A 15,630-nucleotide genomic window follows, 5' to 3' on the forward strand; every position below is an offset into this window, starting at 1 on the left:
CATGCTTCTGGCGACAGGAACTAAATGATGACCTTTCTCATCAGCAGGGTCGCATCTATGTTTTCACAACTGAATGATATTTGCCCATGTGGTGAAAATGTGTGTGGGCCGCAAGGAATGAAAAGTAAAGTGCTCTCTCTCTTTTCCTCCAATTTATGATCAAGAAAACCTATCATGTACATAACATCAGAGGCTATTTAATGAGGAAGTCATGCAATTTAATTTATTTAAAATCATTTATTCTCAGCAAAATCAAACATATCATTGAGTTTACATAGAAATACAGTTTTCAACCAGATCATCATAAAAATGCACTGGTGAAATAAATGTTCATAATTGATGACCGATTACGTACTATTCAATCATGCCAGTCGCAGAACTGATTACCATTAAAAACTGGTAAAGTAACACATCTTAAATATGCAAATATCATCTTAATACTCTATTGTGTTACCATTGATACTAAATGGCCACTAAATATATACCTATTACATAAAGCTTTTAAAAGTACAATAAAAATACAAATTCTATCTGTTAAAAATAAGCCATATATATGGCTTTGAAACATTCTCATTATATAAATTCCAAAATACTATATGACAAACAAAATTATAAAGACTCTTCCTGATGAAACATACACTACCCTCTAAGGTACAACTTATAACGACACAAACAGAAGGCTTGCATATACCATAGAACATTATGGAGATACACACAAATATAATATTGCATAAGCATATTTGAATTTTTTTCCTCGTGAAAATGTACCTGTAGTGCTTGAAGAAAACTCTCATATGTAAAATGATCTAGTTATTCATTTATTTTTGATGGTTACATCCAAACTAAGCCCATGTTTTCATAATTTGCTTTTCTTTAAAACTGATAAATCACATTAGAAATTCTGACCAAAAAATTTTGTTGCAAGGTTACTGTTAGCCTGTTCTGCAATGGGCAAAGATATAGACAACAAATATTTTTTTTTGTTGTTGTTGTTTTTTTTTTTTTTTGTTTTTCTCCGGTACCGGGAACCGAACTCACGACCTTGCGCTTGCCAGGCAGGCGCTTTGCAGCTGAGCTAAATCCCCAGCCCCGACAACAAATATTTTTAATGGACGGCTTCCAGCAGCACATCAAGAATGAGCTTCCAGAGAATTTCATTGCTCACATTTACAATGAAGCTGCACAGAAACTAGAGTTTTGTGAAAAAAGGGATCCGACGTCAGCAAAACAAATAAATCACGCTGCTAAATGTTTTGATACTTTACTGTCATACATTTTAAAGTACCAAAACCAGTGGGGCATCAGAAAATAAACTCCGCTGAGGAAAAATATCATTATTGCAGAAGAATACATGAAAATAGTCCATAGAGAAGAAAAATATATTTGGTTAAGTAAGTGTGTACAGTAGGCATTACACCTATACACAGCATACATTTCAAATACATTTAAAGGAAAGATAGATCAGATGATGTTTCAATTTTACGGTAATGTGGTAACACATTAGAAATGAGATCTTTAAGAACTTTGCTAACAGTAAATGTTTTTATTGTTTTCCACAATCATTATTTATAAAATAAACATTTCAGACATTTAATCACATAATATCATTACCTTGTATTTGCTTATATTCTAAATACATTTGATTTAATTATTATTGCAATTTATGCCTTTATTTTATCAGCTAAAAATTAGTGAAGGGGTGGCACGGAATTCAAAGGTAACATTTTACCAAGGAGGCGAACGGCACTTGACACGTAAAATGAGATCTATCTAGTAGACGATAACATTTTTCTTAGTTTAAAAATTGAACATATTTAGTTTGGCATTGGTATATCTTCAGAGTTTTAAAAATTGTCAATTCAGGTATGGCTTTTGGGACATCAGAAATAAACTAGCAGCCCGAAGAACGAACTCAAATTTCAAGATGCTAATTAGTTAGACCACAGACAAAGCAGATTATGGGGATGATTTATGTCTAAATTACAAATCCGCTGACAACAGAGACAAAAAGGAACACAAAAGTAAGCTATACACTGCACTAAGTTGCCTGCAAAATTAAAGTTGGAGATCAACACTACATGTGAAGAAATTTTACTGCAGTAGTTTTCAAAACATGAAGACGTTCAAAAAATATATTGGCACATTTATACACCTGTCTCAATGTAATAACGCATGATACACACGGATATAAACAAATGTAACAGGAGGCAGCATCTCTCCTTCTTGACATCAGCACCTGCTGTCTAATGGGTCCAGGTGAAATACTGTGCCTTCAAGGGTTAGTCCCATTTTGAACCCCTCCTGTAAAACACAATGGAAATGATTAAGATACGACCTAGTATGACAAAATAAAATAAAATAAAATCAGTAAGGAAAGTAATAATGAATAGAACTTCAAATCTCCATGCTTTTATAAATTAAGAAGTAATTACCAATTACCTAACAACCGTTGGCTTCTCAAACTTTTATATAGATGCATCTCAAGAGGAACTGTTTATACTCAACTAGCATTTTAATGTTTTAAGTGTATGTTAGGTTAGTGTGCATGAGAATCAGAAGAAAAAAGCAGTATATAAAATTAAATAATTTTAAGGCTTAAGTTTTAAATCTCTTTTTTACCAAAGAACGTACTTAATACGTTATTCTATTGTGGATTAAATCCCTCTGCTGGCTTTGAAGATCACTATTAATTTCAATATGACTAAGATAGCTATCAGCTTGTTAAATTTCATCTCTTCCTGCTTAACACTGCCCAGACGCTGCATAAAATAACTGTCGTTAATGTGATCCCATAACCTAAGCTTCCCGTACCATCCTTCTACCGCTTTCTGGTACACTGGCCCCCAGAACACGTTTTAGAAATTAAGTGGGCATTGATTTATCAAGCACACATGTAACTGCAGTGAATTTTGTGCTTCTTTTCACCCCTAAGATTCTGAGTTAAAAGGTGGTAGCAAAGGACTGTGTCTTCCGCTCCAAGCTCTTATGTACTTGGGTTAAGACAACTGAACTTCAGGCCAGGTCTGGTCTCACCATCACAGTCCATCCCCACCCTGGGCCTTAAACCTCTGCATGCTGGGCTACTGAGGTGAAAAGCACTGACTTGAATTGATCAGTGGAACTGGGGGGTCACATTATGGGCTGCCTTGTAGAAGTGTCACGATACCCTCGTTACTTCCATTTAGTAAGTATTTAAATGTACTTCTATTTGTACAAAATCCAAGTAAACACTCGCATACAGAGGAAGACGTACTTATAAAACTGTAAGCCACACTTTACTCACAATGAATGTTCAGAGAATATTATTCATTATACTTATTGCACCAAGATTACGTAACAATGTCCTCACTATGAAAATTTTCTAACCTCTGCCCCGTACCTGGCATATTAATTATACTCAAGTGGTAAAGTTCAGAAGGCTTACCATTATTTTGTAAAATGTGCTGTTAGCACAGAAATAAATATTTTGCCTCACTTATGTGCATCTTTCCAAAAGCCACCAAACACTTTTAAAAGTGAATACTGCAAATTAAAAATATTATAAATGAACTATTCCTTTACATATTTTATTTAGATATCTGAGGAGCTGTGTACTATGTCATTTTCTTACGTATTATAAATGATAGAGAAATGATAGATGTTATAGCTAAAGAAAATAATAATTACCTTAAAAATGGTTTCAAAACACTCAATATTTTTAAATTGTATTGGTTCATTCCATTCATTCTGATATTAAACCAGTATTATTTTACTTAGCTTGAAAATGCTGTTTATCAATATGTTATCAGTATCGGCAAGGCAAAAAAGCAAGCAAAGTAAAATAAATCTTTTGTGGCTATTTCAATAATAAAAGCATGTGAATGTCAATGACTTACGATATGACTATGCTGATTTTTTAAAGGATATTTTGCCCTGAAGTTAATCTAATCATGTCAGTTGACTGATATATTACTGTAAGATTCCTTGTTTTTTCTTTCCTCCTAAAATAAAATTCCCACACACTTTGTGACTTTCTTACAGAAGTATCATTTTGTAAATCATGATTTAATGAAATCTAAATCTTTTAAGGGTTCCATATTCCCTTGGAGTTTAAACATCTGAATAAATATGAGTCTTATTTATTTCATTTAGGAACTAGAAATATCAAAGGCTAATACGTATCACAAAAACAATTATTTTATAATTGATTAATCATAGCTTTTCCTATGAAACATTTTGCTCATATTGAGGAAAGGTTTATTTTGGCTTGCTTTCCTGTTTGGAAATAGGGAAAAGTATATGAAAGTAGGAAAAAAATTATATGTGCTGTGGCTTGAATCTAGATGCAACCCCAGAGCCTCATCTGCTCAGAGGTGGGGCTTCTCAGAGGTGGCTGATCTAGGGTGTGTGAATTAAGGGTATGATAAGCAAATTAGTCCACTGATTGGTTTAGCATAGCTATGGGTATGGATAACGGGAGGTACACCCAAGGTGTGGGTGGCACCAACCCGAAAGCTTATAGCCTAGATGGGATACAAGGGAAAGGAAGGTTCGCTACTGCTGCTTTTTGCCTGCCCTGCCATGGACTGTTTCTCCTCTGTGATGTCCCTTCAGCATGCCAATCTGGCTTGGAGCCAGCTGCCTACATCCTGAAACCTCTACAGACTGTGACTCAAAATGAACCTTTCCTGTTTTAACTTGTGAGTGTCAGATATTTTGTTCTAGCAATGAAAAAGTAATTAAGAATATACAACACATGCTACCTGCTGAGTTATGTCATTTGAGTCTCAATTTCTTCTGTGGGTTTATAAAAGTTATTTAAATTATAACAGCTTTCTTAATTTTGTAATGTATTACATATATATTAAAATTTTCTATTTTCCTATTTTCATCTTAACAAAATTCAAAGTCTGTATTAAAGTTACTGGAAAATGAATTTATCATTATATACTATTAATTTTTATACTAATTCATTTATTTCTTGTACTTTACAATTATGGAAGAGGTTAATAGGATATTTGCATATATAAAGGCTTAATACATTTATAATTATTTTCTCCTCAGAATATATTGTTTTACAGATTTTAATAGCAAGTAGAAACACAATATTAATAAAAGTTATTTCCCATGGGGATACTATGAACTAACCCTGGCCGAACAATGATTTAGAATGCATATTTTATTACATTTTCACTTCTACTGATTAGTAGCAACAAAATGAAATTGTGAAATTGCTATAGCAAACAGGCATTTACAGTTCTTTATTTGTTTCCCTTGATTAGATGGAGCATGTTTACATATATATTGGCCATATTTGGTCTTTTGTGAACTACTGATTCCTGGTCAATTTTCTGATTGTTTAGTGCCTTAATTATTTGTCTAGTTGTCTTAATAGGCATGCATAATGTATTTATATATTCTAAAATGAAAATGTTTAACACCTTTATAAAATAAAACTGTCTACATGTTTTACTTATAAAATTTTATCTCCAATTCAAGAGTCTGTTGAACATTCTATTATTTCCTAATATAGTTAAAGGATTAATACTTTTGAAATTTGGTTGTTGCTGTAAGTTTCAGCTGTACATTGTCTGTCCTCCAAAATTAACAACTCTTTGACAAAGGACCACGTGTGCATAATTTTTTCATCTTTCACTAACTTGCCATTCTTCTTTTTAATGTACTAAATTACTACAGTTCATGAAATACACTATTAGTACTATTCTATTTCTGTGTCAGTATATCCTATCGCTGTAAGTACTATACTATTGCTATACCCAAGTCAAAAATGCCACGCAGTTCAAATTGTCAGACTGATTTCAAATAAACATCTAATGTTCTAACTAGTAAGATGAAATGTGACATTTCTACTTAAATTCTTGCATCCACTAGATATTTTTGTGATTTCAAACCATTCAGTTACTTTAAAAATAGCTTAATCACAATCTTCTGTAAATGGAAGATGACTAAATACTTCACTAAGCTTATTAGTTCAATATGGTATTCAGAACTTATTACACTCTATTAGGTTTTCTTATGTCGTTTAAAGAACAGTGCTAAATGTGTGCTTAGATTAATTGGCATAGCAGGATTAATAACAAAACTGATCATACACTTTAGGTCAAGAAAATATTATTTTACTTTAGTTAAAGTGGACTTGCAAGTTAATTATAGACTAAAAGAAATGCGCAATAAGGCAAACAATTCAACAGTGACTAAATTATCCAAAATAACCTTAAAATGTAAGTTATGAAACCTCTTTGAACATAATTAATACTCAGACACACCCATATGAAACTGCTATTTATTTCTTAAATAAATCATGCAAGCACTAAAGTTTTAGCTTTCAAATGGTTAAGTTGTTTAAAATTATTATGAAAATAATATACCAACCATCTCTGACGCTACCCAACGTGAAAGCAGAAAAGAATAAAAAGAAGATATTAAGAAAATATTAGGAGCAGCAAAGACAACCGACCACCACAGATAACACTGTTTAGCTAACACATCACCAAGTCATCTGCATGTAATGTTTCCCAAACTTGGTTACCCCCAAAACCCGGAGCTGGAGTCAGACTCTATTTTAACAACATTAGAGAGCTTTTTAACTTTGTGGTAATACTAAAAAACAGAAACAAAAAAACTTTATCAGAAAGTAGTACTTGTGATGTGTATCAGCCTTAAGAACCAGGGCTGCCTCACAGGCTCACATTGGTGTTTATTTCTACAAACGCATTAGTCTCAGGTAGTATCAGCTTAATTGCCAAAAGAATGCAAAAAGATAGGAACACACTTCATGTGGAATATGGTATTCTCATTAATTAATCATGTTATTTCAGTGAAAGTCTCCCAGTATTTGAAGAATGTAAAATTTGTGCCATCAGACAGGATCCAGTTTGATATAAACAAATCTGATATGATTTCAGACAAATACGGTCATTCATCCCATGACATTAAACGTCTTAATAGGAATTTTACTGGGTGGTAATGTTGCTTTTATTTGATGTATACTTTTTATTTCACATTTGTATAAGAACTCTGAAGAAAAGTTGTCTATAACTTTTGTGGCAAATATTTAGAACGTTTTAGAACAATTTCAATTTAGGCATCTAAAATATTTTTATGTAAAGGGGAATTAGAAATCATCTAACGTGAGAACATTGTCCTAACACATTCTTTGAAAAAACCAAAGTATATTAAGTATTTCAAGTATTAAAATGCCAGCATCTTATTAAGTCTAGAACACTAAAAGCTTTCACATAATACTTAGAAAACAGAACAGAGGCGCATTCCCACATGAACAGAGGGGTATGTCTATTATCTCTCCAGGGAAAGAATGCATTCACTCCTGTGAGATTAGAGTCTGCCCATGAGTTATTTGTTTGCTTGTTTGTTTTGTTTTTGAGGCGGGCAGGTAGGGGAGAAAACTAAAACATGGAGAATGAAGGTATGAGCCCAGGACTAATAAACAGAAATCCTTCCTTCACCTTACGTCAGTGTCTTTGCAATGTCTTCCCAAGCAGCTTCACATAATTGGTGTCTGTCTGGATTCTACCACATGTAAACTTTTTGATGAAAAATAGGACACAAAAGTTTCATCAAAATGTAGAGGGTTAATATGAATACCAGCCTTTAACCTTGGTAAGACGATTTAATTATGGCTCACTACACACAACCTTTATAATCAATTTCTTCAAACATCCAGAGAAACTTATAATTGAAAAATGAGAGACAGACAAGAAAACTCAAGTGGCATGCATTCCTAAAGGAGTTGTCACTGGTGTCTGCTTTTTCAGTAAGAGCCCAGAAATGGTGAACCACAGCTGCAATGTTTCTTTTCAGACGGAATCATTTTGCCCTGAGAAAGATTTTCCCCCATCTCCCATTCACAGTTTTAAAATTCATAACTGAAGACTCAGATCAAACCTTATAAATCAAATGCACTCATCTTTTGATTTCTGGATTTCAAAACAACATTAAAATCTATGTCATTTTGTATAAAAAAATGAACCATCTTCTTTCCATTGTACATTAAATTATTAAGAAAACCAACAACTTAATCCTTAGCATGTGTAGAAGTATTTTTAGGACTAAGTACTATTATTTTTAAAGTAATTAATTTGTTTTTATAGGAACAACAAATTAGGGTAAGGATAGTTTGGGTATATAACATTTTCTTTATCCCAGATTAAAAGGTAATAAACCACTTATTGTCCAGTCTGTTAAAATAGTCACCTGCATTTCATCTAATTTTGATTGAATGTCTGGAGGGAAATCTCCTGCTCCACAGTTAAAAGGGTCAAAAGGTTCAGCTCCAAACAGGTCCCGTTCTAAAAGGAAGAAAACAATCGTAGTAAATGAAATGACAAGGACTGAGTTCTGATGTGTTAGGCAGAAAATGTAAGTAAACATATTTATATGATCCAATGAGCCACTATGTGCATTTATACTTTATGTTGGGCTTTCCAGAGTTTAGAGAAACTAAGGGAGCAAAGATCCACTTTGTGATATTAAATGCTGCTTAGTTACAAAGAATTATTCTCCAGAGAGGTTTTCCATTTCCAGTGATGATTTAATATGTCACCAAATATTTACTATTAAATGTTTTACAATACCTACATCTTTACACCATTTTAAATTTACTAACATTTATAAAATACTCATTGAAACTTCTCTTATTCCACATGTTCATGCTTTGCAACACTGTAGTAAAAACAGTAATAGAACTGAGTAAATTCCAGGTAGTTTTACCCGGAGATCACGTGGTTTTAGCTTACTTCCTACCCAGAGAAAACTTAAGGCACATTATCTCATGTAGTATAAAATCCTATCATCTTCATAGATAACCACAGTGAGACATTTTAAAAATTAAAGTGCTTCTGTGTAAGAAATAAATTCATTTTTTAAAAAAATAAGAGGGATTCAGTATCAAAAAAGCTGTTATGTCTTGGATCTAGACTGACCCCCCAAAGGCTTATGTGCTGCGAGCTTTCAGAAGGTGATATACATTCTAAATTCAATTATATATGATGATATATAAGAACAAATCTATTATTCTATTAGATTTCTACCATATTCTCAAAAATCATTTTGTGACTCATGAAGGATTCTTCTTTTTCCAGCTATCAATTTTTTTTTTCAATTTCTTGAATGAAGTTTATAAATGGGAAACTGTTTGGAAGTTTCTGGCACTGGTAAGTGTAAAATGAGGTGGGCTATGTAACACAGGATCAATTAAAGTTATTTTTAAAAACGAAAGAAGCACTGCTATTAGTTGCAGTGAGACAAAAGCTGTAAGCCAGAACTTCTCTGAACAAATGAGAGTTCATGACCTGATATATCACTGATGCAGATTATTATTGCTGTTAGTACCTGCTTTCTATAATCTTATGTGGTTCTGCAACATATCAAATTTAAGAGAACAGAGAAACTTGACCATCTTTGTCCAGATTTTCCAAGCGTATTTCAAATTTAATAACATAAAGCAAAACTCCAGTGTTTTCCTTCTATACTGCTTTTTTCCTGTTAACATCTGGATAAAAATCCTGCACTATACTTTTAATCAGCATCCTAAAAGATTATTTCTTCTCAATATCTTCAAATCTATTCACTCTTCTCAATATATATTTCAAGCTGGATTAAAATTGGAACTTCATTCCTTTTATTATTGCATAGTATTCCATTTTGAATACCTAGTATATCTTCTCTGTCTACTCATCATCTGAAAGACATCTAGGTTACTTCTATTTTTTGAATATTGTAAATATTCTTGCACTAAACAAGGGTGTGCAGATGTCTCTTCAACACACTCATTTTGTTTCCTTTGAACAAATACCAGCTAGTGGGATAGCTGGAACATATATGAGCTAGTTCTATCTTTGAGTTTGTGAGGAATGTCCACACTGTTTCCCATTTGTAGTAATTAACCCTTGCAATAGTATATAAAGATTCCTTTTATCTGTGCCCTTTCCTGCACTTGTCACCTTTGTCTTTTTGTAATAGCCATTCTCAGTGGAGTGAGGCGATAGCTCCTTGTGGTTTTGATATTAATTTCCCAATAATTGGAGATGTTGAGTATTTTTTATATACTACAGGCCACTTGGTTATCATTTTGTAAACAATGCCTGTTCAGGTCTATAGTTGACTTGTTACTTTGTTTTCTGCTGTTGCATTGCTTGAGTTTTTGATATATGTTCTATATTAATCCCTTGTCAGATAAAAACTTTTGCAAGTATTTTCTTCCATTCTGCAGATCATCATTTCATGCTGTTGATGGTTTCCTCTTCTGTGCAGAGGCTGTTTAGTTTGATGGAAATCCATGAGTCTAGTTTTGCTTTTATTTCCTATGATTTGGGGGCTTTATTAAAAAATCCTTGCCCATCCAATTTCCATTGACTTGATGTCTTGAACTACAGTAGTTTTTTATTTTGTAGAGAAAAGAATAAAAATAACAACAAAACAGTTTCAAAACAAGTTGATAGGAGAGGTACAATAATGAATACATTGGGTATTGTCTTCACAGTGGTTATTCAGAGTACAAGTATGATATCTCATCTAAACAATATTACCACAAACCTTTCTTTTGCATGAACTAAGAGAAACCAGCTGTATGACTCTCTTAACTGTGTTGTGTACATATATACTTTTTTTTCTTTTCTTTTTTACTTCCTTTTCCTTTTCTCCTATCACAGTTTTTCTTTACTTTTGAAAAAATTTTTCCCTATTCACAATATCTATTGTACATTTTGGATCTTATTTACTCATTCTGTTTCTCATACTAGTGAGACAATACCAAGTTTACACAAATGGGTCCGATTTATTTCACTTCTTAGTACGATCTCGAGTCACATCCATTTACCTACAAAAGTCTGCTGAGGATCAGGGGAATAGAAAAGAAGATGCAGATGCAACCACAAACATACTCAGCCACCTTATCTTTGATAAAGGAGCCAAACATGCTCACTGGAAGAAAGACAGCCTCTTTAATAAATGGTGCTGGAAAAACTGGCTTTCCACATGCCAAAGGCTAAAACTAGACCCATGTCTATCACCATGCACTAAACTAAAGTCAAAATGGATCAAAGATCCATTAAATATTAAAATAGATCCATCTAATACTAAAATAGACACACTAAATTTACTGCAAGAGAATATAAGTAGAAATCTCGAAGACATAGTCTGTATCTGTGGACAGAGAGTTCATGAACAAAACCCAGACTGTAAGGAAAATATTACAAAGAATCAAAAAATAGGACCGCACCTTATTAAAAAGCTTTAGCACAACTAAAGAAATCATCAAGAGAGTGAAGACAACCCACAGAGTGGGAAAAAATTATAGACAGTTGTCCCTCAGGCAAAGGACTTCTATCTAGAACATATAAAGAACTGAAAAAAAATCAAACACCCCAAATTTAAAGACCCAATCCAAAAGTAGGCATCTGAGATGAACATAAATTTCTCAGATGAAGAAATACAAATGGCAAATAAACATGAAACATTTTCAACATCATTGATCAGTTGAGAGATGCAAATTGAAACAACACTAAGATTCCATCTCACCCTAGAAAGAATGGCTATCTTCAAAATATCAACCAATAACAAATGCTGGAGGGGCTGTGGGGATAAAGGAACCTTTCTCCACTGTTGGTGGGAGTGTAGACTGGTGCAACCACTATGGAAATTCCTTAAACACCTAGGATTAGAGGTCCCATTCAATGCAGCTATTCCCCTTCTGGTATCTTCCAGAAGAATTGTAAACATCATATGACAGTGATATATGTGCATCGTTTCTCCCTACTTGTAATAGCTAAATGTTGGAAACTATCCAAATGCCCATCAACTGAGGAATGGATAAAAAAAAAAAAGTGGTACTTTTATATAATGGAGTACTACTCAGGTATAAAGAAGAAAATATAGTAGTTTTTGTATGCTAGTTTTTAAAGTGATGTCATCATTTTGTATTTGCATATCAGTAACTAAATCCACTGTACTGATTATACAACATGAGCAATGTACTTTGTTGGATTCCACAGGGGGAAACAAACTATAGACTCTGCCATGTATTAAAGCTTTCAGCTAAAACTTGAGGTTTTATTTAGAATGTCTTAGTATGAACCAGAGAAAATGCAGGGAAGCATAACTTGCAAAATCTCTTCAGTTTCCCTGGCATTAGTGACTGAGTCATGGCCATAAGAAACTATTCTTTCAGTTTCTGTAAAGGGTACAGGTCAATATCCAACCAAATCATTGAAAATGAACATCTCTTGGACGCATGCTAATCCATCAAAAAGTTACCTTGCTGTTCCCTCCAGACATGTAGTAGATAAAACAGAAAGTAATGTCTTTATAGCATTTTAGATACAAAAGGAAAAAAAAAGACCTTATATGGGGTAAATACACAAACAAATCATGGCATTCATATAATTTACATACTTTTCAGCTTTATGCCACATAGTCTGTGACAACAGCAACGTTTAAGCCATGTTCTGTTAAATGACTGAAATTGTTAACAATCGTTTCTAACAAAGTAAAGCATTGAAATATCGTTGAAAATGAAATACATGATTAAACTACTTTATTATTTAAGGATATCTACCACATAGAATCCTTTTTCTTATGATAGGTTCCAATTGCAAATAGGGGTGTCTTTAATGGTATTCTCTGAGATATAAAGTTAAAGAGCATTAACTGTATTAGGTTCATATATAAAAGCATAATACCTTATTAAACTTGTTAGTGAGTTTGTTAAGAAATGCAAGTTCCCAGAAGGTATTAAACATTCACATTGTACCCTATTAGAGCAAGGAATACTGATTTCTTTCTAAAGCTTACTGATTTCTGTAGATCTACTGGGTACTGGAGGTGGCTGCGTGCCATTGCGAGCGGGTACGGAAGCCTGGTGTGAAGCTGGTGAGAAGGGAATCATATCAAAGATGTCAGTGGAGGGTGACTTTGGCGCCACACTGCCTGCCTGCAATGAAGAGAATACGGATTAGTGCAGAAGTTCACATGGACACATTAACATAGTAAGTGTTTCATATGCATGTAATACGTTTTTCAACAACAAATCTAGTCGAATCATATAAGCTTGCCATTTTGCAGATCAACAAGGTTTATACGTTAATAATTCAAATGGTTCAATTATTAGGCCAGATTATCCTGTGCAAAAAAGGAATAGAAAATTTGGGGGCTGAGGACTCAGCTCAGCAGCACAGCACCTGCCTGGCAAGCGCAAGGTTGTGAGTTCGATTTCTGGTACCAGAAAAAAAAAAAGAAAATTTCTACAAAAATGTTCGCAAAGATGATGGCAAAAATGGTGACACTACTGTTCTGAATGAATATATTCAGTTGACATTTGTATGTATATGAAACATGATTTCAGTAATATACTTTGCATAAAATTATAAGTTTTAAACAGAAATAACTGAACATAGTGACTTATCTTCCTATAAACATTAAAATGCAATTAACAATTTTTTACATTTTTAAAAGTAGAATATATTTTGACTCCTACTTATAAGTACAATAACAACTGTTATTCATTGCAGTATATTTCATTCCTGCAAAATTTAATCATAGTCTATAACAGGTATCTTGTACAATAAATGATCATGAAGGTACCACAAAAATTATTGAATTATCTAATGTGGATCAGTGCTGAATAAATATAGGGAAACCCAAATACAAACTGTATAAACATATGGAAAGAAGGATGTAAAAGTGACACCTTTCACTTTGCCAAATGGGAAAAAGCACATGAAAAATGTGAGAACCATCTGACTTGATCAGGAGTAAAGGAGAATTCTCACTTTGGGGAGGAAGAGAGGAAATTTTACTCTTCCTATAAGACCATGGAAAGAGGCTGCTGAAAGGGTTCATCCTGAAGTTAGGAGTTCTAAGAACACTTTTATTTTTTCTGACTCACAGATGATGCAGGTAAGAAAAAACAGGAGGTTTAAATTGAGAGTGCGGACTTGCTATTCAGTAAAAATGACTGTTATGCATTTTTCCAAGCAGAGAAATGTCTGTCAATTTGTTTACTTTCTTTAACCATTTGGCTACCATACTCTCTGCCCTTTGCTGTTATTGAGGAACACTGTTTCCTGCTGGTTTCGGTCCTCTACCTTCTCTGGTTCTATCTTCCTCCTCTTTAGTACGTAAAAATACTCGAATCTTATCTGTCATTGAAAACAAAACCTTGTAAATAATGTTTTCTCTCTGTTTCTTATTATTCCTCCAGCCTCTGTCCTCTCATCCTTTCAAGACTAAGCTCTCTGAAAGAAATAGTAGTCTTCCTGTACTAACTTTGTTTCATTCACTTAACACAGATCAATCTGGACTTTACTTTTTAACTCCGAAGTCTACTGAAATTGCTTTTAGCCGTGTCACTAAAGGCCTCATTTTGTAACTGCCATAGCTGAGCGGTCCTGTGAAGTACTTGTCCTGTTTTATCTTGTTTGGATTTCTACACAATCACCACTCTGTACTTGAAACTCTGATATCAAGGAAACAAAAATGCATACAAAGACTCCAGATCCCATCACACTTCGTCAACACACATCGGCTTTGTATTACTACCTGGAAAAGTACATTCTGGGATAATTTAAAAAGAGGGGGGAGGGGAGTTCATAAAAAAGGATTATCTGCCTTGTGAGTTACATGAGGTCTTGGAATGCTGCTCTCACTGACAGGCTTGGGGAGGCCATTTTTAGAAGGCGGTGGTATTAACGGTCCCAGTGATAGTCTGCAATCAGGCGAGGTGACAGGAGTGACAGAAATGGAAGGCATATTTAGACAGGGAGATGGAGCATCATTACTACGCCAGAAAGAGGCTGGGCATCTCGGAGACCCATGTGGCTCATGAGCAAACATTCCGTGCCGCAGCTGTAAAGGAATGACAGAGAGAGAAAAACACTGAGGAGGAGAAGGACAGGCATGTGGGGAGGAGAAAAGTGCATGTGAAAATTTACTCGTGAAAGGGTGCTTTGTGAAAATGATAAGATACTTTCAAAATAACTTAACAGTATTAAAATACACAGCCGAAGATTTTTCTTATGCTGGTCCTGAGGTTCTCAGTTGCTTACTTTGATCGTTTTTCACTAAAATATTACATTTTTAGATATTTTAAAAAGAATATTACATTCATTACCACCTGGGAGGCAGAGAATTAGAGAAGAAAATGAGGAAATCCTAAGGTTCGTTTTGGAGAGGATGCCTGGATAATGAGATGGGGAGAGAAAGCACAATAATAAGAGAACAGTCACGGTAGGTGGATCAAATGCTTGTCAATAAAGTTGCAGCTCTGCAGAATTTTTAAACAAGGTAACGTTAGATAGTTTGTTTAATCCCCAAAACATTCTTTTAAATATTATTAGTGGCCACAGTGTTGTATTTTTATTACAATAGAGAAATATGAATTAAGGCGATCGTGTGTGTGTGTGTGTGTGTATGTGTGTGTGTATGCGTGTGTGAGACTTATATCTCCAGAAGCTAAGAAGTAAGGCTAGTTTTGAAAACAGTGAGACCCCTGTCATCACGCTCTTCCTATCAGCAGTGAGTTCTGCATGGTAAGGTGTTTTGGGGACAGAAAGAGGGAGTTGTCAAGAATCTCAATTAAGCCTTTATTTGCTTCCTGCAATAGCATAAGCAGGA

At 34.0% G+C, this 15,630-nt stretch overlaps 1 protein-coding gene across 2 annotated transcripts in view; it reads right to left on the bottom strand.

The window, feature by feature from the left end:
• Positions 1-1,245: 1,245 nt before the first annotated feature.
• Gulp1 (GULP, engulfment adaptor PTB domain containing 1) overlaps positions 1,246-15,630 on the bottom strand; it is a 248,388-nt gene continuing 234,003 nt past the window's right edge. For both annotated transcript variants that reach the window (XM_005373325.2, XM_005373327.2), the window contains exons 10-12: positions 12,811-12,949; positions 8,215-8,309; positions 1,246-2,301 (exon numbers count right to left, since the gene is read on the bottom strand). In XM_005373325.2, coding sequence (XP_005373382.1) covers positions 2,230-2,301; positions 8,215-8,309; positions 12,811-12,949 — 306 coding nt within the window. In that variant the 3' untranslated portion in view covers positions 1,246-2,229. The remainder of the gene's footprint in view (positions 2,302-8,214; positions 8,310-12,810; positions 12,950-15,630) is intronic.

The sequence above is a fragment of the Chinchilla lanigera genome, unplaced genomic scaffold, assembly GCF_000276665.1.
Source record: "Chinchilla lanigera isolate Chin_1 unplaced genomic scaffold, ChiLan1.0 scaffold00002, whole genome shotgun sequence".
Classification (NCBI taxonomy): domain Eukaryota; kingdom Metazoa; phylum Chordata; class Mammalia; order Rodentia; family Chinchillidae; genus Chinchilla; species Chinchilla lanigera.